General features: G+C 44.7%; 1 protein-coding gene and 1 pseudogene across 2 annotated transcripts in view; both read right to left on the bottom strand.

Moving 5' to 3' along the window:
• The window catches only part of loxl2b (lysyl oxidase-like 2b), a 76,290-nt gene extending 54,258 nt beyond the window's left edge, over positions 1 to 22,032 (bottom strand). The window contains exons 1-3 of one of the 2 annotated variants that reach the window (XM_046346905.1): positions 21,844 to 22,032; positions 13,393 to 13,794; positions 12,745 to 12,920 (exon numbers count right to left, since the gene is read on the bottom strand). In XM_046346905.1, the coding sequence (XP_046202861.1) occupies positions 12,745 to 12,920; positions 13,393 to 13,753 (537 nt within the window). In that variant the 5' untranslated portion in view covers positions 13,754 to 13,794; positions 21,844 to 22,032. The remainder of the gene's footprint in view (positions 1 to 12,744; positions 12,921 to 13,392; positions 13,795 to 21,843) is intronic. The other variant, XM_046346906.1, reaches the window with a different exon arrangement.
• Positions 22,033 to 23,403: 1,371 nt separating this feature from the next.
• LOC124032993 lies at positions 23,404 to 25,499 on the bottom strand (annotated as a pseudogene).
• Between the last annotated feature and the right edge of the window lie 360 nt (positions 25,500 to 25,859).

Raw genomic sequence — 25,859 nt, 5'->3', positions numbered from 1 at the left:
TGGCAGTCTCAGTCGTCAGGCCTACCACCATCGTGTCATCAGCAAACGTAATGATGGTGTTGGAGTCGTGCGCGGCCATGTAGTCGTGGGTGAACAGGGAGTACAAAAAGGGACTAATCATGCACCCAACGGGCCCCCGTGTTGAGGGTCAGCGTGGCAGGTGTGTTGTTGCCTACTCTCACCATCTGGGATCGGACCCATCAGGAAGCCCAGGATTCAGTTGCAGAGGGAGGTGTTCAGTCCCAGGGTCCTGAATCTAGTGATGAGCTTGGGGGGCACTATGGTGTTGAACGCTGAGCTGTGGTCAAATAACAGCATTCTTACATAGGTGCTCCTCTTGTCCAGGTGGGAGAGGGCAATGTGGAGTGCAATAAAGATTGCATTATCTGTGGATCTGTTGGGGCGGTATGCGAATTGGAGTGGGTCTAGGGTGTCTGGGTGTTGATGTGAGCCATGAACAGCCTTTAAACGCATTTCATGGCTACAGATGTGAGTGCTACAGGGCGAAACTAATTTAGACAGGTTACCTTAGCTTTCTTTGGAACAGTGACTATGGTGGTCTGCTTGGAAAATGTAGCTATTACAGACTGGGTCAGGCAGAGGTGGAAAATGTCAGTGAAGACACTTTCCAGCTGGTCAACGCATGCTCTGAGTACGCATCCTGGTAATCCATCTAGCCCTGTTGCCTTGTGAATGTTATCCTGTTTAAAGACATTACTCACATTTGTTTTATTTCACCTTTCACAAGTTCTCATTTACAACTGCAACCTGGCCAAGATGAAGCATAGCAAGGTGAACAGACAGCAACACAGAGTTACACATGGAGTAAACAATAAACAAGTCAATAACACAGTAGAAAAAAGAAAAACTATTTTTCTAAAGAGTCTATATACATTGTGTGGAAAAGGCATAAGGAAATAGGCGAATAATTACAATTTAGCAGATTAACACTGGAGTGATAAATGATCAGATGGTCATGTGCAGGTAGAGATACTGGTGTGAAAAAGTGCAGAAAAGTAAATAAATAAAAACAGTATGGGGATGAGGTAGGTAAATTGGGTGGGCTATTTACTGATGGACTATGTACAGCTGCAGCGATCGCTTAGCAGCAGATGTTTAAAGTTGGTGAGGGAGATAAGTCTCCAACTTCAACGATTTTTGCAATTCGTTCCAGTCACAGGCAGCAGAGAACTGGAAGGAAAGGCGGCCGAATGAGATGTTGGCTTTAGGGGTGATCAGTGAGATACACCTGCTGGAGCGCGTGCTATGGGTGGGTGTTGCCATCGTGACCAGTGAACTGAGATAAGGCGGAGCTTTACCTAGCATGGACTTGGGTCTGGCGACAAATATGTAGCGAGGGCCAGCCGACTAGAGCATACAGGTCGCAGTGGTGGGTGGTATAAGGTGCTTTAGTAACAAAGCGGATGGCACTGTGATAAACTGCATCCAGTTTGCTGAGTAGAGTATTAGAAGCCATTTTGTAGATGACATCGCCGAAGTCGAGGATCGGTAGGATAGTCAGTTTTACAAGGGTAAGTTTGGCGGCGTGAGTGAAGGAGGCTTTGTTGTGAAATAGAAAGCCGATTCTAGATTTGATTTTGGATTGGAGATGTTTGATATGAGTCTGGAAGGAGAGTTTACAGTCTAGCCAGACACATTGGTACTTATAGATGTCCACATATTCTAGGTCGGAACCATCCAGGGTGGTGATGCTAGTCGGGCGTGCGGGTGCAGGCAGCGAACGGTTGAAAAGCATGCATTTGGTTTTACTAGCGTTTAAGAGCAGTTGGAGGCCACGGAAGGAGTGTTGTATGGCATTGAAGCTTGTTTGGAGGTTAGATAGCACAGTGTCTAAGGAAGGGCCAGAAGTATACAGAATGGTGTCGTCTGCGTCAAGGTGGATCAGGGAATCGCCCGCAGCAAGAACAACATAATCGATATATACAGAGAAAAGAGTCAGCCCGAGAATTGAACCCTGTGGCACACCCATTGAGACTGCCAGAGGACCGGACAATCAGCTTTGAAGAGCGAGATCACACAGTCGTCTGAAACAGCTGTTGCTCTCATGCATGGTTCAGTGATGCTTGCCTCGAAGCGAGCCTAGAAGGCATTTAGCTTGTCTAGTTGGCTCACATCACTGGGCAGTTTGCGGCTGGGATTCATTGGAACATTTCTGTATTGACCGCGTAACTGGTACTTCCTTTTTGAGTTTAGCTTGTAAGTAGGTATCAAGAGGATAGAGTTATGGTCAGATTTGACAAAAGGAGGACTAGGGAGAGCCTTGTATGCGTTTCTGTGTGTGGAGTAAAGATGAGAGTTTTGTCGCTTATAGTTGAACAGGTGACATGCTGGTAAAAATTAGGTAAAACGGATTTCAGTTTCCCTGCATTAAAATCACCAGCCAACGAGAAGCACCACCTCTGGGTGTGCATTTTATTCTTTGCTTAAGGTCCTATACAGCTGGTTGAGTGCAGTCTGTGGTGGTAAACCAGCATTTGCAGTGGTAAATAGACAGATACAATTTTGGGGGGATTAAAACTATCGGTAAATAGTATGGTCTGCAGCTTATTACATTTCAAGAAGATTCAATACTTACATTTCAAGTTGGAAGTTTACCTACACTTAGGTTGGAGTCATTAAAACTAGTTTTTCAACCACTACACAAATGTATTGTTAACAAACTGTAGTTTTGGCAAGTCGGTTAAGACATCGATACTTTTTGCATGACACAAGTCATTTTTCCAACAACTGTTTACAGATAGAATATTTCACAATTCCAGTGGGTCAGAAGTTCACATTCTTTTTTACCTTTACTTATTTCAGGGGCAGAACGACAGATTTGTACCTTGTCAGCTCGGGGACTCGAACTTGCAACGTTTCGGTTACTAGCCCAACACTGTAACCACTAGGCTACCCTGCCGCCCCACGTACACTAAGTTGATTGTGCCTTTAAACAGCTTGGAAAATTCCAGAAAATTATGTCATGGTTTTATAAGTATCTGATAGGCTAATTGACATCATTTGAGTCAATTGGTACCTGTGGATGTATTTCAAGGCCTACCTTCAAACTTAGTGCCTCTTTGCTTGACATCATGGGAAAATCTAAAGAAATCAGCCAAGACCTCAGAAAAAAATTGTAGACCTCTACAGGTCTGGCTCATCCTTGGGAGCAATTTCCAAACACCTGAAGGTACCACGTTCATCTGTACAAATAATAGTACGCTATTATAAACTCCATGGAACCACGCAGCCATTATACCGCTCAGGAAGAACACGCGTTCTGTCGCCTAGAGATGTACTTACTTTGTGTGCGAAAAGTGTAAATCAATCCCAGAACAACAGCAAAGGACCTTGTGAAGATGCTGGAGGAAACAGGTACAAAAGTATCTATAGCCACAGTAAAATGAGTCCTATATCGACATAACCTGAAAGGCCGCTCAGACTACGGTTTGCAACTGCACATGGGGACAAAGATCACACTTTTTAGAGAAATGTCCACTGGTCTGATGAAACAAAAATACAACTGTTTGGCCATAATGAACATCGATATGTTTGGAGGAAAAGGGGGAGGCTTGCAAGCCGAAGAATACCATCCCAACTGTGAAGCACGGGGATGGCAGCATCATGTTGTGAGGGTGCTCTGCTGCAGGAGGGACTGGTGCACTTCACAAAACAGATGGCATCATGAGGACGGATAATTGTGGATATATTGAAGCAACATCTCAAGACATCAGTCAGGAAGTTAAAGCTTGGTCGCAAATGGGTCTTCCAAATGGACAATGAACCCAAACATACTTCCAAAGTTGTGGCAAAATGGCTTAAGGACAACAAAGTCAAGGTATTGGAGTAGAGATCACAAAGCCCTGACCTCAATTCCATAGAAAATGTATGGGCAAAACTGAAAAAGAATGTGCGAGCAAGGAGGCCTACAAACCTGACTAGGTTACACCAGCTCTGTCAAGAGGAAAAATTCACCCAACTTATTGTGGGAAGCTTGTGGAAGGCTACCCAAAACGTTTGACCCAAGTTAAACAATTTAAAGGCAATGCTACCAAATACTAATTGACTGTATGTAAACTTCTGACCCACTGGAAATGTGATGAAAGAAATACAAGCTGAAATAAATCATTCTCTCTACTATTATTCTGACATTTCACATTCTTAAAATAAAGTGATCTTAAATGACCTATGACAGGTTCCTTCCAGCGTGGATTCTTTGATTGAACTCGCCATCCGCATAGAACGACGGGTAGATCTTCGTCACCGAGCTCATGGAAGAGAGCTCGCGTTAACTGTGTCCCCCCTCTCCCCGACACTACCATCTTTCCTCACTGACTCAGGTGTTGAGCCCATGCAGCTGGGGGGTATTCGCATCTCGACTAAGGAGAGGGAATGGAGAATCACCAACCGCCTCTGTCTCTATTGCGGTTCCGCTGGTCATTTTGTCATTTCATGTCCAGTTAAAGGCCAGAGCTCATCAGTAAGCAGAGGGCTACTGATAAGCGCTACTACTCTGTCCTATCCGTCAAGTTCCTGTACTACCTTGCCGGTCCATCTACGCTGGACCGGTTCGGCAGCTTCCTGCAGTGCATTAATAGACTCTGGGGCGGAGGGCTGTTTTATGGACAAAGCATGGGCTCGGAAACATGACATTCCTCTCAGACAGTTAGGGGAGCCCACGCCCATGTTCGCCTTGGATGGTAGTCTCCTCCCCAGTATCATATGTGAGACACTACCTTTAACCCTCACAGTATCTGGTAACCACAGTGAGACCATTTCCTTTTTGATTTTTCGTTCACCTTTTACACCTGTTGTTTTGGGTCATCCCTGGCTGTTATGTCATAATCCTTCTATTAATTGGTCTAGTAATTCTATCCTATCCTGGAACGTTTCTTGTCATGTGAAGTGTTTAATGTCTGCTATCCCTCCTGTTTCTTCTGTCCCCTCTTCTCAGGAGGAACCTGGTGATTTGACAGGAGTGCCGGAGGAATATCATGATCTGCGCACGGTCTTCAGTCGGTCCAGAGCCACCTCCCTTCCTCCTCACCGGTCGTATGATTGTTGTATTGATCTCCTTCCGGGGACCACTCCCCCCCGGGGTAGACTATACTCTCTGTCGGCTCCCGAACGTAAGGCTCTCAAAGATTATCTGTCTGTTTCTCTCGATGCCGGTACCGTTGTGCCTTCTTCCTCTCCCGCCGGAGCGGGGTTTTTTTTGTTAAGAAGAAGGACGGTACCCTGCGCCCCTGCGTGGATTATCGAGGGCTGAATGACATAACGGTTAAGAATCGCTTCCCCTTATGTCGTCAGCCTTCGAGATTCTGCAGGGAGCCAGGTTCTTTACTAAGTTGGACCTTCGTAACGCTTACCATCTCGTGCGCATCAGGGAGGGGGACGAGTGGAAAACGGCGTTTAACACTCCGTTAGGGCATTTTGAATACCGGGTTCTGCCGTTCGGTCTCGCTAATGCTCCAGCTGTCTTTCAGGCATTAGTGAATGATGTACTGAGAGACATCCTGAACATCTTTGTTTTCGTTTACCTTGACGATATCCTGATTTTTTCACCGTCACTCCAGATTCATGTTCAGCACGTTCGACGTGTACTCCAGCGCCTTTTAGAGAATTGTCTCTATGTGAAGGCTGAGAAGTGCGCCTTTCATGTCTCCTCCGTCACATTTCTCGGTTCTGTTATTTCCGCTGAAGGCATTCAGATGGATCCCGCTAAGGTCCATGCTGTCAGCGATTGGCCCGTCCCTAAGTCACGTGTCGAGTTGCAGCGCTTTCTCGGTTTCGCGAATTTCTATCGGCGTTTCATTCGTAATTTCGGTCAAGTGGCAGCCCCTCTCACAGCCCTTACTTCTGTCAAGACGTGCTTTAAGTGGTCCGGTTCCGCCCAGGGAGCTTTTGATCTCCTCAAGAAGCGTTTTAGATCCGCTCCTATCCTTGTTACTCCTGACGTCACTAAACAATTCATTGTCGAGGTTGACGCTTCAGAGGTGGGCGTGGGAGCCATTCTGTCCCAGCGCTCCCATTCTGACGATAAGGTCCATCCTTGCGCGTATTTTTCTCATCGCCTGTCACCGTCGGAATGCAAATATGATGTGGGTAACCGCGAACTGCTCGCCATCCGCTTAGCCCTAGGTGAATGGCGACAGTGGTTGGAGGGGGCGACCGTTCCTTTTGTCGTTTGGACTGACCATAAGAACCTTGAGTACATCCGTTCTGCCAAACGACTCAATGCGCGTCAAGCTCGTTGGGCGTTGTTTTTCGCTCGTTTCGAGTTCGTGATTTCTTATCGTCCAGGTACTAAGAACACCAAGCATGATGCTTTATCCCGTCTCTTCAGTTCTTCTGTAGCTTCTACCGACCCCGAGGGGATTCTCCCTGAAGGGCGTGTTGTCGGGTTGACTGTCTGGGGAATTGAGAGACAGGTAAAGCAAGCACTCACTCACACTGCGTCGCCGCGCGCTTGTCCTAGTAACCTTCTTTTCGTTCCTGTCTCTACTCGTCTGGCTGTTCTTCAGCTCACTCTGCCAAGTTAGCTGGCCACCCCGGCGTTCGGGGTACGCTTGCTTCTATTCGCCAGCGGTTTTGGTGGCCTACTCAGGAGCGTGACACGCGCCGTTTCGTGGCTGCTTGTTCGGACTGCGCGCAGACTAAGTCAGGTAACTCTCCTCCTGCCGGTCGTCTCAGACCGCTTCCCATTCCTTCTCGACCATGGTCTCACATCGCCTTAGACTTTATTACCGGTCTGCCTTCGTCAGCGGGGAAGACTGTGATTCTAACGGTTGTCGATAGGTTCTCTAAGGCGGCTCATTTTATTCCTCTCGCTAAGCTTCCTTCCGCTAAGGAGACGGCACAAATCATCATTGAGAATGTGTTCAGAATTCATGGCCTCCCGTTAGACGCCGTTTCGGACAGAGGTCCGCAATTCACGTCTCAGTTCTGGAGGGAGTTCTGTCGTTTGATTGGTGCTTCCGTCAGTCTCTCTTCCGGTTTTCATCCCCAGTCTAACGGTCAAGCAGAACGGGCCAATCAGACGATTGGTCGCATATTACGCAGTCTTTCTTTTCGAAACCCTGCGTCTTGGGCAGAACAGCTCCCCTGGGCAGAATACGCTCACAACTCGCTTCCTTCGTCTGCTACCGGGCTATCTCCTTTTCAGAGTAGTCTTGGGTACCAGCCTCCTCTGTTCTCGTCCCAGCTCGCCGAGTCCAGCATTCCCTCCGCTCAGGCTTTTGTCCAACGTTGTGAGCGCACCTGGAGGAGGGTCAGGTCTGCACTTTGCCGTTATAGGGCGCAGACTGTGAGAGCCGCCAATAAACGTAGGATTAAGAGTCCTAGGTATTGTCGCGGTCAGAGAGTGTGGCTTTCCACTCGTAACCTTCCCCTTACGACAGCTTCTCGCAAGTTGACTCCGCGGTTCATTGGTCCGTTCCGTATTTCTCAGGTTGTTAATCCTGTCGCAGTGCGACTTCTTCTTCCGCGACATCTTCGTCACGTCCACCCAGTCTTCCATGTCTCCTGTGTCAAGCCTTTTCTTCGCGCCCCCGTTCGTCTTCCCTCCCCCCCCGTCCTTGTCGAGGGCGCACCTATTTACAGGGTACGGAAGATCATGGACATGCGTTCTCGGGGACGTGGTCACCAGTACTTAGTGGATTGGGAGGGGTACGGTCCTGAGGAGAGGAGTTGGGTTCCATCTCGGGACGTGCTGGACCGTTCGTTGATCGATGATTTCCTCCATTGCTGCCAGGGTTCCTCCTCGAGTGCGTCAGGAGGCGCTCGGTGAGTGGGGGGGTACTGTCATGTTTTGTCATAGATTGTCATGTCTTGTCCCTGTGCTTTCTCTTCTATTCGTTTCCCCCTGCTGGTCTTATTAGGTTCTTTCCCTCTCTCTATCTCTCTCCCTCTCTCTCTCTATCGTTCCGTTCCTGCTCCCAGCTGTTCCTCATTCTCCTAACTACCTCGTTTACTCTTTCACACCTGTCCCCTATTTTGCCCTCTGATTAGAGTCCCTATTTCTCCCTCTGTTTCCGCTTCTGTCCTTGTTGGATCCTTGTTTGCTGTACTGTGTCCTTGTTCCGTCCTGTCGTGTTTTTGCCTTCTTCAGATGCTGCGTGTGAGCAGGTGTCTCTATCAGCTACGGCCTGCGCCAACCCGAAGCGACCTGCAGTCTGTGGTCGCATCTCCTGTTGCTCCCCCTCTACTGACTAGAGGATTTCAGTTATTCCTGTTTGGACATTACCAATGAAAGAATTCAGGATTAATCGTTGGAATAAACTCTGTTTCTGTTAAGTCGCTTTTGGGTCCTCATTCACCTGCATAACAATGGGATTTTATTAGTAACTCTCACACAGATATCATGTGAAAATGGCATAAGTAATGTCAAAATGTGTAGAACTGCAGGAAATTCGATTTAAAACTGCAAAAAAAATCTCTCCTCCCCATGGCAAAATGTGTAGAATTGCAGGAAATTAGTTTTAAAACTTCAAATGTTTCTCTGCCCCATTGCAAAATGTGAAGAATTGCGGAAATGTTGCTTTTAAACAAAATGTTTAGAATTCCTGGAAAAAAACAGAGCACCACAACAAAAAACAATCCACTGCCAAAAGGGGGAAACTAAAACGGTTTGCCTGCGATTTGGTGGAGGCCTCCCAATCTCGCTTTGGGGCCCCAAAGGCACTGCGCACAAGATTCCGGTTTCACCTCTCTCTTAACTAACTCCTTGAAACATTTTCTTTGTGGTTTCTTTGTGGTTAACTTGCCAGCTATTGTCGTTAAGACATTGCATGTGCCCCACGATGAAAGAGCAACAGTGTCTCTAAACCAGTGGTCACCAACCGGTCACTCGCCAAGGCATTCCTAGTCGATCACCAAACATTTCTGTAAAACCCCCACCGACAAAGCCTTTACATGTTTTTATTATATTTGTTTCACATTGTTGGCAGTAGTTGCCCTTGATTCAGCAGCCCTAGTACAGGGAAGATGAAGTGTTCCCATTTTTAACCATATGATGTGTCTGAAGGTAGAACTCTGCGTACCCGGCAGACCCAAAGAGAAAATCAAGCGCACCTATAGGCCTACCGCTGGCCAATCAGATAGCTCAGATCACCGTGTCGGCACAGTTTCCTCCAGCACACAGTGAAGTTAATACTGTGAGATTTCAAAACGTTTAAAACCATGACTAGAGACGGACCCAATGAATACAGCAAAGAGCCGCTGTTTTTAAGAGTAATTCATGTCGACGTTGTTATTCAGCACTTTCAACACTTTTTAAAACACGTATAAGCAGGACGACGCTGGGCCAATTGTGCGCCGCCCTATGGGACTCCATCACAGCCGGATGTGATGCAGCCTGGTGTATAGTAAATTATTTCGATAAGCTTGTGTAATTATTAGCAGCTTGTGTCTTTTTTTTAACACGAGGAATATTTAACTTTCTCTGGTCATAGGAGAAACAACAAGAATTGGTGCATGAGGCAGAATAATGCAGTGCGACTTGAGTTTCGCCATCAACTGGAAGACTTTTCTCAGCGAAGGGAGGGAGAGCGGAGGGACGGTGAGTTGGGTGAGAGGCAGCCTCATCGCTGCTCTCTCCCTCCTTCCCTCCCTCCTCTCAGACTGACCATCAGATGCAGGCCATCAGTCCAGTCAAATAAAACAATAAAAATGATTGCGCCTCACAAGTAATACAACAAATTATCTATTACCAGTGTGATCATATACCTACATTTTTTAAAAATATAATAACAAAATGGTCTGAGAAGAACAACATTGGCAGGGCAATTATACCATAGCCAATATGCAGTGATAATGTATTGGGCCTATAGCCTACGTACTGAAAAAAACCTCATTGCTTCAGAACTGTTTTTAATAGGTTAACATGGCATAGGTTTACGTTTTTTAAGTCATGTTTAAAAAAAATCTGAGCGGTAGATCTCGGCTTGCATTTTTAATCGGAAAGTGATCTTGACTCAGAAAATGTTGGTGAACACTGCTCTAAAATCCAAAATGTGGGCGGAAATGTTCTCAGCCAAAGCCCCTAATTTGAATCCCCATACCTCTCTCATTATCCCCCACCACAGAACCACACTAGTCTGTCCTCATGGCTAACATTAGACAATGTATGTTCCAAATGGCACCCTATTAACTACAAAGTACAATTTGGGACGCACCCCAGTGTAACCTCAACCTGCAGCTGTGAGTCACCACCAGTTGACCATTTCCAGATGAAAAGGTAAAGTCTCCATTAAGGCTGTGTCTGCACCCCAAATGGCATCCTATTCCCAACACAGTGCACTACTTTTGAACAGAGCCCTATGAGTCCTGGTCAAAAATAATACACTACATAGGGAATAGGATGACATTTGGAATCTGTGTGGAGGGCTTTGCCTAAGCCTGGCTGTGTTTCACAGAGCTTCTGTGTGGAGCTAGCCACACATGCCCCACGTCTTAGTGAATGGAAAAGCTGAGTCTGATATTCTCTCAGTAAATATCACAGCTGGAGAGATCACAAAGGGCTGAGTCTATACGTCTAGACCTCTACAGCACTGCTCTCTGGATCATTATCATCTCTATCAGAGGTGGCCTCACAGGTCCCAGAGTGGTGTGGCGGACAAAAACATCTGGGGCCCGTAGTTCTTCCTTATCTGGTAACCTCACCAGGTAAAACCTTATACGGTATGACGTGATTAATCTGTTGTAAGAAGGTTTAATATGGGATATGATAGAACCAGATTTTTTAATCAGGTCACAAAATCCTGGAAAAACTCCTGGCCTTGGGGAGGATGAAAATCCTGTCAAACTGCAGCAAACTTAATATTACTACACAAACACAGAGAAAGCAACATGATTAGACAATAAAACTCACACAGCTGAGCTTGATTTATGTAGGTTTGCATCGTGTAGTCCGGCCCTAAGCAACTGTAAGCCTAATTCAAAATGATCTCACAGTCTATGTCAGCTATTGTGTTTATTGACTGATTCCAGTGAATCATTTTGGATTGAAAAAGTCTAGGTAGCCTAGTCAGCCCAAGTTTGAAAATAAACCAAATTTGATCCCATTCACATTTTCTGACAAACAAATGGACTATAAATACACATGCCCCAGGACTACCTGACATGATGACTCCTTGCTGTCCCCAGTCCACCTGGCCATGCTGCTGCTCCAGTTTCAACTGGCCTGGGCCCTAGGACCATGTCCCAGGACTACCTGACATGAGGACTCCTTGCTGTCCCCAGTCCACCTGGCCATGCTCCTGCTCCAGTTTCAACTGTTCTGCCTTACTATTATTCAACCATGCTGGTCATTTATGAACATTTGAACATCTTGGCCACGTTCTGTTATAATCTCCACCCGGCACAGCCAGAAGAGGACTGGCCACCCCACATATGCTCTCTCTAATTCTCTCTTTCTTTCTCTCTCTCGTAGGACCTGAGCCCTAGGACCGTGCCCCAGGACTACCTGACATGATGGCTCCTTGCTGTCCCCAGTCCACCTGACTGTGCTGCTGCTCCAGTTTCAACTGTTCTGCCTTATTATTATTTGACCATGCTGGTCATTTATGAACATTTGAACATCTTGGTCATGTTCTGTTATAATCTCTACCCGGCACAGCCAGAAGAGGACTGGCCACCCCACATAGCCCGGTTCCTCTCTAGGTTTCTTCCTAGGTTTTGGCCTTTCTAGGGAGTTTTTCCTAGCCACCGTGCTTTTACACCTGCATTGTTTGCCGTTTGGGGTTTTAGGCTGGGTTTCTGTACAGCACTTTGAGATATCAGCTGATGTACGAAGGGCTATATAAATAAATTTGATTTGATTTGATTTGATGTTACCGCTTCGTTTACCCTGGCCAGAGGGACAGGGCACATAGTAGGCCAGGCTAAGACTATGCAGCTGCTATTGTTGCTTCTGATTAAATCACCAAGTGAGCATTTCTTTGATCTGTTCTTCTGTCCTGCACCTGATGTGAATATTTGGATGTTGGATGTGCATATTTTTCAAAGTACAAAAAAACCCAGAATCACCTTGAGGCATCCAGCTGTTACTCTAAAGTGCTGTCTGTCATCACTTGATTTCAGAGACATTTTAAAAATGGAAACTTATGGTTTGAGCTGAAACTCAGAGAGCTCTGGTCTGCACTCCCCTCATAAGATTGGTATGTGAACTCGAGGGCCTGCAGAGTGAGCAGAACAGCAAGATAACACTCTGCAATTAGCTGTAGGCTTGTAGGACATACTTCCATGAGGTGCGCAATGAAGCCTTTAAGAGCCCAGCAGGATTACACTGACGGTTGTGAGTGCAACACCTATGATTACTTATTTAGTTAGTTACCAGTAGCCTCACTTTCTTTGAAAAACTTCACGTGAGCTAGTGCACATGACTGTAAAGTCATCATTTTGGGTTCACAATTTAGTTTTGGCTTGACTATTCACTTTTTTTGAAAGCCACATGTACGTAATACTTAGATGCTGTCAAAATGTGTGTCTTCACTCTGCACAGAACAGCTCAATAAAACCAGCTGTGAGGGCTTTCTCTGAGGAGCAGTCAGGAACCAAATGTTCTGGCCCAGTGTAAAAACGTCAGTCAACAACGTCAACCAAAGTCAAGTGTCTATGGGGCCGTTTCCTGAACACAGATTAAACCTAGTCCTTTTTCTGACGAGGATTAGCCTTAATCTGTGTCTAGGAAACCACCCCTTTGTGTCTAACTAAGGCAGGCTTTATAGAAGGTAGATTGTTTACCTGCACATTATTGGCCATGGTGTTGATGAATTTAAATCCGGGGATCCTTTTGTCGCTGCACACCACACCTACGTCCTCTGTGTGCTTGCAGTCGGACACACCAATCCCGTTGGAGGTGCACAGTGCCAGGGTCTTCTCTTTTCCAGTGCACTGGACATTGTCAAACCAGATGCGTCCTGAAAAACATCAGGATTCTGAACACACTGTGGACATATCAAAAAGAACTCTGCAGGGATAAATCTCTCTTTCACCTGACCAATTGTAGCTAGCGTGGTCAAACAGCCAAGCGACTTTGGAAAAGTGGACTGGACACTGACAGCAATTATGCTGCTGAGATTGTACACTGGCTACCTTATCCGTAACCGATCTAAGCTACAGATGTGCCTTGTTCATTTCGGTAAAAGTTGAGTCAGAACGTAGACAAAGAGCACTGCCGGTAACCCAAAACATCCAGCATTTATTCATGGAAAAGGCGGCCTGTCAGTGAAATATGTCAGAATAAACATAAATCCAAATGGCCTATTGAAAAGTTTCACCGGGAAAATTGGTTAATCCTGGCAAATAAAAAAAACATCCCTTAAAATAGTCAATTATTTCCCCTTATCTTTACACATATAAAGGTTTGAAGTGCAATGACGGACATCTTACCCTCTCCTTTCCCATATTTAGAGGACGGAAACCAGGAGACAGCCTCCAGGTAGCCCAACTCCCTGCACACCACCTGGGCAGAATGGATGGAGAAGTCATCATCACAGACTGTGCCCCACTCGCCATCATAGAAAACCTCCACGCGCCCCTCGTTGTGCTTGCGCTTGTCCCCTGCCAAACGCAGCTGTATCCTGGGTGTGTCAGGTGGCAGCTCCGGGGCACTGTACTGCTCCTGCTCAGGCTCTGGGTAGCCCTGTGGATAGCCGTGTGGGTAGCCTAGGTGTTCGTACTGGGCCCGGCACAGATCTAACAGGCCCAACAGGATGGTGAAGCAGCAGGGGAGCGACCAGGCGGCCAGCATGGTGGTGTCTGTCAAGTCAGACAGTAGACAGAAGAGGTTATCTATGGGAGAGTAGGCAGAGGTGAGGAAAATAACATTACCCATTTAAAATTCCTTTGGCTACTTTGTCATATGGTTTTTCACAGGGAGACTGCCTGGGGGGTTGGAATTCAGGATTGCAGCAAAGTAGATTAACAAGGGCAGCAAGTGCTTCACCTACATTCAAAGAATTACAGTAATGCCAATTGACCCTTCTCTAAGCCCCTCTTGGTTACTGTTGCAATCTTGGACAACATTTTCCCAGAAAGTCCAATTCACCACTCAAACTACAGGCAAAATCCACTCACAATGATCTCAAACTGTGTTTTTTAAAACGCAATGAAATTAAACACAGACTACCCCTTGCTAATCAGGAGACACTGGTGTGTTGTGGTGGACTGTCATTACAATTGCTTCAAAGGAACCAGGTAAAATTATGCTTGCAGTGTATTTAGCCTCTGAATAGCTCGGCATTCACTGTCAGCAAGCAGTCACAGCTACTAACCATTTTTAAAGCTAACAAGCGGAGGTGGGTAGTGACGCGCTACAAGTAACGCATTACATGTACCTAAAGGCCCATTGCAATCAAAAACTTGATTGTGCTGTGTTTTATATATATTTCCACACTATGTGTGTGGACCACCTTTACTCCACACACAGAGATACAGACAAAGCTCTCCCTCGCCCTCCATTTGGCAAATCTGACCATAATTATATCCTCCTAACTACTGCTTACAAGCAAAAATTAAAGCAGGAAGCACCAGTGACTAGATCAATAAAAAAAGTGGTCAGTTGAAGCAGATGCTAAGCTACAGGACTGTTTTGCCAGCACAGACTGGAATATGTTCTGGTATTCCTCCGATGGCATTGAGGAATACGCCACATCAGTCATTGGCTTCATCAATAAGTGCATTGATAACGTCGTCCTCACAGTGTCAATACAGGACTAAGATCGAATCATACTGCACCAGCTCTGACGCTCGTCAGATGTGGCAGGGCTTGCAAACCATTACAGACAACAAAGAGAAGCACAGCCGAGAGCTGCCCAGTGACACAAGCCTACCAGACGAGCTATACTACTTCTATGCTCACTTCGAGGCAAATAACACTTAAACATGCATGAGAGCACCAGCTGTTCTGGAAGACTGTGTGATCACGCTCTCCACAGCCAATGTGAGTAAGACCTTTAAACAGGTCAATATTCACAAGGCCACAGGGCCAGACGGATGACCAGGACGTATTCTGCTAGCATGCGCTGATCAACTGGCAAGTGTCTTCACTGACATTTTCAACCTCTCCCTGTCCGTATCTGTAATGCCAACATGTTTTAAGCAGACCACCATAGTGCCTGTGCCCAAGAACACTAAGGTAACCCCCCTAAATGACTACCGACCTGTAGCACTCACATCTCTAGCCATGAGGTGCTTTGAAAGGCTGGTCATGGTTCACATCAACACCAATATCCCAGAAACCCTAGACCCACTCCAATTTGCATACCGCCCCAAAATATCCACAGATGATGCCATCTCTATTGCACTCCACACTGCCCTTTCCCACTTGAACAAAAGGAACACCTATGTGAGAATGTTATTCATTGACTACAGCTCAGCGTTCAACACAAAAGTGTCCTCCAAGCTCATCAATAAGCTAAGGACCCTGGGAATAAACACCTCCCTCTGCAACTGGATCCTGGACTTCCTGATGGGCCGCCCCCAGGTGGTAAGGGTAGGTAACAACACATCTGCCAAGCTCATACTCAACACAGGTGCCCCTCAGGGGTGAGTGCTCAGTCTCCTCCTGTACTCCCTGTTCACTCATGACTGCACGGCCAGGCAGGACTCCAACACCATCATTAAGTTTGCCGATGACACAACAGTGTTTGCCTGATCACTGACAATGAAAACACAGCCTATGGTGAGGAGGTCAGAGACCTGGCCGTGTGGTGTCAGGACAACAACCTCTCACTAAACGTGATTAAGACAAAGGAGATGATTGTGGACTACAGGAAAAAGAGGACCGAGCACGCCCCCATTCTCATCGACAGGGCTGCAGTGGAGCAGGTTGAGAGCTTCAAGTTCCTTGGTGTCCACATCACCAACAAACTAACATGGTCCAATCACTGCAAGACAGTCGTGAAGAGGGCACGACAAAACCTATTCCCCCTCAGAAGACTGAAAAGATTTGGCATGGGTCCTCAGATCCTCAAAAGGTTCTACAGCTGCACCATCAAGAGCACCCTGACTTGTTGTATCACTGCCTGGTATGGCAACTGCTCGGTCTCCGACCGCAAGGCACTACAGAGGGTAGTGCGAATGGCCCAGTACATCACCGGGGCCAAGCTTCCTGCCATCCAGGACCTCTATACCAGGCGGTGTCAGAGGAAGACCCTATAAATGGTTTAAAAAACCTCCAGCCACCCTAGTCATAGACTGTTCTCTGCTACTACATGGCAAGCGGTACCGGAGCACCAAGTCTCAGTCCAAGAGGCTTCTAAACAGCTTCTACCCCCAAGCCATAAGACTCCTGAACACCTAATCAAATGGCTACTGAGCCTATTTGCACCCCCCCTCTCCTCTTTTACATCACTGCTACTCTCTGTTGTTATCATCTTTGCATTGTCACTTCAAATCCTCTACCTACATGTACATATTACCTCAACTAACCGGTGCCCCTGCACATTGACTCTGTACCGGTAACCTCCTGTATATAGTCTCGCTATTGTTATTTTACTGCTGCTCTTTAAATACTTGTATTTCTTATTCTTATCCATATTGTTTTAACTGCATTGTTGGTTAGGGGCTCGTAAGTAAGCATTTCACTGTAAGGTCTACTACACCTGTTGAATTCGGCACATGTGATTTTAAACTTACTGTAAAATTGTGAACATGATAATAATGCCCCTTTAGTATAAGAGCTATTTGAAAAGACCGACAGAAATTTCAGCTTGTTTTGGTGGGAGGGAATTTTGGCCTTCCATGGTGACTTCACCATGCAGTAAATTAGTTAATAGACCAATAAGAAAAGACTTCGAAACCTCTCTGCCAATAGCAGCAAATTATCAGTTTCCCCTCCCCACTGAAACCACATCAAGACATCCTAGCAAAATACTTGCTTGAGAAAATGCTCTTTGCTAAGAAAACAATTGTATACTTATGTTTCAAAGTAGATTTGTTTAAGACTACCAAGAATCACTCCGTGTGACCCTGATTTACCCCACTGCAATTAAAGTTTTTAGAGGAACTAGTACTTTTCTAGTTCTCTCTGTGGACTGTACTTGTACTCTTACTCTGCTAAATTGGACCAAATCCCTTCAGTTACGTAGAGTTATATGATTATACAGTGCATTCGGAAAGTATTGAGACCCCTTGACTATTTCAACATTTTGTTACATTTCAGCCTTATTCTAAAATGTATTAAATTGTTTTTTTCCCTCATCAATCTACACACAATATCCCATGATTTTTTATATTTTGGCAAATGTGTTAAAAATAAAGCCTGAAAAAATCACATTTACATAAGTATTCAGACCCTTTACTCAGTACTTTGTTGAAGCACCTTTGGCAGTGATTACAGCCTCGACTCTTCTTGGGCATGACGCTACAAGCATGGCAGACCTGTATTTGGGGAGATTCTCCCATTCTTCTCTGCAGATCCTCTCTGTCAGGATGGATAGGGAGCGTCGCTGCACAGCTATTTTCAGGTCTCTCCAGAGATGTTTGATTGGATTCAAGTCCGAGCTCTGGCTGGGCCACTCATGGACATTCAGAGACCTGTCCCAAAGCCACTCCTGCGTTGTCTTGGCTGTGTGCATAGGGTTATTGTCCTGTTGGAAGGTGAACCTTCACCCCAGTCTGAGGTCCTGAGTGCTCTGGACAGGTTTTCATCAATGATCTCTCTGCACTTTGCTCCATTCATCTTTCCCTCGATCCTGACTAGTCTCCCAGCCCCTGCAGCTGAAAAACATCGCCCCGGCATGATGCTGCCACCACCATGCTACACCGTAGGGATGGTGCCAGGTTTTCTCCAGACGTGACGCTTGGAATTCAGGCCAAAGAGTTCAGTCTTGGTTTCCTCAGACCAGAGCATCTTGTTTCTCATGGTCTGAGAGTCCATTAGGTGCCTTTTTGCAAACTCCAAGCAGGCTGTCATGTGCCTTTTACTGTGGAGTGGCTTCCGTCTGGCCACTCTACCATAAGGTCCTCCCATCTCCACAGAGAAACTCTGGAGCTATGTCAGAGTGATCATCGGGTTCTTGGACACCTCCCTGACCAAGACCCTCCTCCCACGATTGCTCAGTTTGGCCGGGCGGCCAGCTCTAGGAAGAGTCTAGGTAGTTCCTTCAACCTCATGGCTTGGTTTTTGCTCTGACATGCACTGCCAACTGTGAGACCTTATATAGTCAGGTGTGTGCCTTTCCAAATCATGTCCAATCAATTGAATTTACCACAGGTGGACTCCAATCAAGTTGTAGAAACATCTCAAGGATGATCAATTGAAACAGGTTGCACCTGAGCTCAATTCTGAGTCTCAAAGGAAAGGATTTGAACACTTATGTAAACGATTATTTATTTATTTTAAATAACAAAAATTACTTTGTGTGTAGATTGATGTAACTGAACAAAATGTGGAAAAAGTCAAGGGGTCTGAATACTTTGCGAATGCACTGTATATATCGTATTTTTAATACAGACTAGCTAAAAAAATAAGTGAACATTTACCAATTATCCAATGGATTATGTACACTTTCTGGTAAAAAAAAAGTGAAGGTGCAAAAACATAGGTTTGCACCCGTATTTTAATTTGCTCCATAGTTCAGGTGGCCAAGTGTAGGCTTTGGAGAAAATAAATGTAGACTAAAAGTATTAGCATGCCATATCATAGAGGTGTTTAAAAACAAATCTGTCTACTCAGCCAATCACCCAGCAGCCACTGGCAATGAGCGCTCCACTCATACCTACTTTTCTAATATGAACTTCCCCGGGCTCTAGAGAACAACATGAATGAGGCCTGGAAGCCAACGCTTGGGGGGGGGGGGCTTAACAACAACAACAAACTATTACTCCGCTCTGGTCAATCATGGCAGGATGTCATGTGGCATGAAGTCACAGAGAAAAACATTGATTTACACTACCGTTCAAAAGTTTGGGGTCACTGTTTTTGAAAGAAAAGCTCATTTTTTATCCATTAAAATAACATCAAATTGATCAGAAATACAGTGTAGACATTGATAATGTTGTAAATGACTATTGTAGCTGGAAACCCGGCAGAATTTTATGGAATATCTACATAGGTGTACAGAGGCCCATTATCAGCAACCATCACTCCTATGTTCCAATGGCACGCTCTGTTAGCTAATACAAGTTTATAATTTTAAAAGGCTAATTGATCATTAGAAAACCCTTTTACAATTATGTTAGCACAGCTGAAAACTGTTGTTCTGATGAAAGAAGCAATAAAGCTGGCCTTCTTTAGAGTAGTTGAGCATTAGCATTTGTGGGTTAGATTACAGGCTCAAAATGGCCAGAAACAAAGACCTTCTTCTGAAACTCGTAAATCTATTCTTATTCTGAGAAATCTATATGGGACCGCTGTCAATTTCTTGGTCCTTAAGTTAAAATGATATACTTTTTTATTTATTACAATTTTCTATAGTCAATTTTGGTCTTTAATGGAGGGCTGACAGAGAAGTTCTTTACATTTGTACTCATCAGAACGCTTGCCTCTTCATTTTTTTGCTATAATGCTGCAATTAGTTGGTTATAATTTTGAGTAGAGCAGACATTTCCATATGTTTTTGTTAGTTGTATGTGTGACATACTGTAACTCCACCAGTCCTATTTATGATATAATTTACAAAGAATATACCTTTTTAAACCATTTTTCTGAAACTCACCAGTCTATTCTTGTTGTGAGAAATTAAGGCTATTCCATGCGAGAAATTGCCAAGAACCTGAAGATCTCGTACAACGCTGTGTACTACTCCTTTCACAGAACAGCGCAAACTGGCTCTAACCAGAATAGAAAGAGGAGTGGGAGGCCCTGGTGCACAACTGAGCAAGAGGACAAGTACCTTAGAGTGTCTAGATTGAGAAACAGACCCCTCACAAGTCCTCAACTGGAATCTTCCTTAAATTGTACCCGCAGAACACCAGTCTCAACGTCAACAGTGAATAGGTGACTCCGGGATGCTGGCCTTCTAGGCAGAGTTCCTCTGTCTAGTGTCTGTGCTCTTTTGCCCATCTTAATATTTTATTTTTATTGGCCAGTCTGAGATATGGCTTTTTCTTTGCAACTCTGCCTAGAAAGCCAGCATCCCGGAGTCGCCTCTTCACTGTTGACGTTGAGACTGTTACTTGTTATTCGACCCATGCATGCCTTGACCAGTCGTTTGCCTGTCCCTGTCGTTGCAATAAACATTGCTACTTCACACAGTCTGTACTTGGGCCTTAACTTAACTTGATTCCTGATTTCTTTTAAAGCATAACTCCTTTTAAGACTGCAGCAACATTTCACACAAGGCATTAAGCAATTCAACAATATAGTGGCTTTCAAGTGATGTAAACTAAAGGCTATGTATGTCTGGCAGTGGGGGTTGGATCTTTCCATTTTCCAGCATCTTTCTATTTTCTTCAATGTAATGCAGGCAGTTGGTTACACAAGTTACAAAACATAGACGTTACAAAGTCAAGCCCACAGGGTCTGCATCTCCTCACAGCCTAATAACCATTCTAATGTTTTCATGAAACCACATGGATAAGATACACACAGAAGCTACAGTACTTTATGACAAATGTCATCTGGGATCTAAGATATATGACCATATCTTAAATTGAAATTCCATCCTGCTTCAGCACTCAAAGATTTAAGGGCTCAAAGTGGAGTGCAGTACAGTAGCACAAAATTCCTAGCGCAAATGTACGGTAAAGATTCAAAAGTATAAGATGGCCCACCCCATGAAATGGTGACCCCTTGGATCAAACAGAAGTCATTTAGCTTCCGCCAAACAAAGCAAGGTATCCAGGAAGCTCTGCCTCCATTTGGTCTTCAGTGGAAACCAATATGTGCAGGCAGATAAACTAAACACAACAGCATCCATCAACCACCTAGAACGCTTCTTTCACAAGAAAGACAACATTAAATCTATGCTGAGACATTTAAAAAATGGCCACTAGTTTTTACTTGTCATGTTTCCCCTCGAGAATGCTAGACCTAATTTCCACTGACTCGTCGCCGTAGGGCATCTAAGTCATAAGGTGGTGGTTCCGGGTTTAATATGTCAGGTCAGAAAGAGTTGGAGCCTTCCCAATACCTGTGCTCAGGCCATTATAATGTGTAGAACTAACTGGATAATTATAGAAGCACTGAAAGGAGTCTTATCGTGCACTATGGGATGGTGAGAGAAGACGCTATACATGCATTTACATACAGGCAGCTCATAGAATGTGTACCAAAGTTAACCAAACCATCAACTTGAATAGTTATTCACTGTTCCTTCAAGGACAATACAGTAAACTAGAATCAAGCCAGAGAACTCCTGGCACATGGCATTGATTTATAGCACAGAACAGCACATCCAGGTAATAAATAATACATAGGTATGCCATTTAACTAACATTCTCTGCAACCTAATTACACAACCACTATAGGCTATAGAGACTGCAATCACACATCATCATGTGAGAAATCAGTAAGATCAGTGTCCACAAAAGCAGAGGCATTTTGTTTCTCTCGCCCCAAGTAACTGCAACTAAACTGTGGTCGAATACTGTGCACCTTTCATCTCACAAATCCCACAACTATCCATTCCTGGCATAAATATTATCAGCGTTCCCAGAATATGCTGGCATCCTTAGTCTAGACATAGAAACCGTTAACAACCCAATTTCATTATCAACATGAAATCAGAGTGCATTTGGTTATACGTGGCATATATGAACAAGTAGCCAAAGTTGCTTAAATTTAATAAGAAGCACAAAGACCATATAGCATATCAAGCACATTTTTCCAGTAATATCCTTTAGTAACTGTTTCATTAACACAATGTTCAAGTTATTTCCAAAAGAAGCTCTCACCACAGACGATTATCAAAAAATGATCTTGATCCCGTTGAAGACTATATATGGCTGCCTGATCTGATGCCCAAATCACGAATGTATATTTTTACTCCCCAAGGATTAGGATTGCTACGTGACTTTCGGATGGTTTCTAAACTTTCACTCCCCCTTGCAATTTCAATGCCGCTTCCGACAAAGTTTATGCCTTGTGGATCTGCCCAGTTACGCCCACTGCTGAAATGACCTCACCGATGGCCTGAGCAGTGAGCGCTGGAAGTGGAATAGCCGTAATTCCTGGATATTTGGAGCGACACTGGGACGACAGCATCGCAGAAGGACAGCAAAATGCAGCTCAACAACTCTGATTTTGTGACACATTGGTACAAATTGGCACCCAGAACAAAAAAAAATCACACCTTTATCATGAGTCAATGCTTGGCAGAAAACACACCCACATATTCTGTCCATTGTGCCCTACTGTACCTACCCATGCATGCCATTTAGTCCGCGACAGCATCTGGCAGTTACTCTTTGTACTGATCCTTGATAAACTGCTGCCACCATGTGCAAATTATATAGCAATCATGTTAAATGTGTATTTCTTGAATAGGCCCACAGCAGCTGTAGTTTTCATTAACACAAAAGAACAAATCAAATCAAATCAAATGTATTTATATAGCCCTTCGTACATCAGCTGATATCTCAAAGTGCTGTACAGAAACCCAGCCTAAAACCCCAAACAGCAAACAATGCAGGTGTAAAAGCACGGTGGCTAGGAAAAACTCAGATGGACTGGGGACAGCAAGGAGCCATCATGTCAGGTAGTCCTGGGGCACGGTCCTAGGGCTCAGGTCCTCCGAGAGAGAGAAAGAAAGAGAGAATTAGAGAGAGCATATGTGGGGTGGCCAGTCCTCTTCTGGCTGTGCCGGGTGGAGATTATAACAGAACGTGGCCAAGATGTTCAAATGTTCATAAATGACCAGCATGGTTGAATAATAGTAAGGCAGAACAGTTGAAACTGGAGCAGGAGCATGGCCAGGTGGACTGGGGACAGCAAGGAGTCCTCATGTCAGGTAGTCCTGGGACATGGTCCTAGGGCCCAGGCCAGTTGAAACTGGAGCAGCAGCATGGCCAGGTGGACTGGGGACAGCAAGGAGTCATCATGTCAGGTAGTCCTGGGGCATGGTCCTAGGGCTCAGGTCCTCCGAGAGAGAGAAAGAAAGAGAGAAGGAGAGAATTAGAGAACGCACACTTAGATTTACACAGGACACCGAATAGGACAGGAGAAGTACTCCAGATAAACAAACTGACCCTAGCCCCCCGACACATAAACTACTGCAGCATAAATACTGGAGGCTGAGACAGGAGGGGTCAGGAGACACTGTGGCCCCATCCGAGGACACCCCCGGACAGGGCCAAACAGGAAGGATATAACCCTTCCTGTTTATAACACAACATATTGATCGTTTGCATGGCCACATATTGAATGGTCAATAGAAATAATTGAACAGATTCTCAAATCCCAGACTAGCTTTAATGACGAGACTAGCCTAAATGCCATGCCCAACAGCAATGGCAGTCACAAAGAAATGCCATTGAGAGCAGGTTTGAAGCCTCCTCTCTTTTCTCTATCAGCTGTTGTCTTGAAGCAGTGACTGCATGGAAACGTTGAAGTAGGTTTCAGAATATTACATAAAGGAGTTGAATACATCAGTGAATAAATGTTCACCCAGTATGTATATAGAATAGGGATATAACGTAGCTTCTAAAATGTCATTCAAATAACGAATCTGTTGGAGAGGAAGTAGGGTTGGTTCACAAGTCTTTCAATACAGTACTGTACATATAAACAGCATTAAATATGTTACAGCTTTATCCGCATGCAGTGTTGGAAAAATATGATTTGTCTATTACACATCATATATATTGGTCAGGACATCCGACTTGGCAACATGACATCAGATTTGTTGCACTCACCCTGTAGCTCATGTCCTCACATGTAGGCTCTGGTCGCTTCTATTTCTGATTGGAGAACATCTTCAGAACAGCCAATCCAAAGGCTACAATCAAGACTCCTAACGAGTTGGCGACCAATGCCTCAGGTGGCAGGTTGGCATATGGCTGTGTCCCATTTGTAGTTCATTTTCTGTAGAAATATAAGTTATTCTGAAGAATTACACTTTGAATATTTTTGTAATATTGTCAACACAGCTAGATATCGGGGCGGCAGCTTAGCCTAGTGGTTAGAGCGTTGGACTAGTAAAGGTTGCAAGTTCAAATCCCTGAGCTGACAAGGTACAAATCTGTCGTTCTGCCCCTGAACAGGCATTGAAAATAAGAATTTGTTCTTAACTGACTTGCCTAGTTAAATAAAGCTAAAATAAATTTCATTTTTTTGTCGGTGCATTGTGGAAATATTTGTATACAGTACATTGTTTCCTCCAAGTCCTTAACACAAAATATGAAATAAACCTAATCAGGCTCATATTCATAGTCTCAGAGTAGGATCAGTTTTGCCTTTTACATCACAATTTATAATATTGCATGGACAGGGGGACCTGATTCTAGATCAGCGCAATCTGAGACGCTATAAGAATATGGGCTTACATAGTGAACAATGTCTCTTACAATGCTAATAAGAGTTTCTGGTTGATCCCTGAGATGCAGGACACGATTCTGAGTATCAGTATGCTGTCTCCCATCCACACATGGGCACGTTATAGCAGCTTGTGGAATGACATGGGTGAGCAGGGCAGGAGGAAACCAACAAGGGCCACCACCCACTGAAAACAAAACAAACATTATTTCAGCCTCCCACAGCCATAGAAAATGGCATAACAATTCTAACAATCACCATGCATGCCAAGTAAGGCATAACACAAGTAGGTCATAATATGGCCAAATATGAATTCACAGTTGTTTTATGATAATGCCATTTTAATGTGTGCTTTGGCAGTGGCACATATACTAAACGTGACTGGTGAAGAGTGCTTTAGTGCAAATAACAATCCAAGGAGTAGAGGTTGGGAATGTCTTTGGAGTTGTGGAAGTCAAACACAGCACAGAGCCCCAGGACGGAGCAGACCAGAGCCAGTATCATGACACCAGCATGCAGCAGCATCCAGGGCAGTTTATTCTACCCCCAGGTGAGGGGAAAGCAGTACAGCACCGCACCTATAGCTACAGAACGAAAATGAAAAAAACTCACTTGACCTGGATATAAGTTGCAATTTAAGCTTTCTCTTAATTTTCTCAATCTCGTGGCAACATCTCTTAATAGACCACACACTGACATACGTTTTGGCTTGTGCCTAGACAGGTACAGAATAGGGTATTAATATAGTATGCTGCCAAACCAGTTAAGTTCTTGACATGTCTAGGGTGCAAGGCAAAGATGTGGAGGGAGCAGTGAAGGAAGTTTGGGTAGCTTAACTTAGCTTTCTGTGTGCAAAAACACCTATGGTGCATTCAGCTAAACAACCAAGATCTATGGGTACAACTAGTCAAGTAAATGTGTCTGAGATACGAAGAATAAGATCATACACATAACGTTAGCTAGCTAACAGTACACTTGAAATTTAACCACTTTCTGTCAAAATAAAAAATGTGTAATATCTGAAAATCTTACCAGTATGCATCATGGTTGGACGCGTTTCCTGTCTGATGCCATGCATGGTTGCCTTAGTTTGACAATGTAATCCAGACTAGTGGTGTTTTTTGTCCATATCCTTAGCTAACATATCAATTCCACTGATTTCAAAACTCGGTCCTCCAAAAAGTGGAGAGCATACACATAACGTTAGCTAGCGAGCCAGCCTGCCAAAATTAGCTAGCGAACAGTACACTTTAACTTGCCATTAGGTTTATGCAGCTTTACTACGCAATACTTTAAAAAAAAGCTGCATTCAACATGATTACCTAAACTACTCACCATCTGCAATAGACAGATGCGGGCTATATGGCAGACCAATCCAAACTCATCTCTCGGCATGTCCAGCCCACTCATTATCCCAGCCATTCATGGCTAGCGGGAA

The sequence above is a fragment of the Oncorhynchus gorbuscha genome, linkage group LG04 (assembly GCF_021184085.1).
Source record: "Oncorhynchus gorbuscha isolate QuinsamMale2020 ecotype Even-year linkage group LG04, OgorEven_v1.0, whole genome shotgun sequence".
NCBI classification, from domain to species: Eukaryota; Metazoa; Chordata; class Actinopteri; order Salmoniformes; family Salmonidae; genus Oncorhynchus; species Oncorhynchus gorbuscha.
The sequence above is the reverse complement of the archived record's forward strand: the minus strand, read 5'-3'. Positions and strand labels throughout refer to the sequence as shown.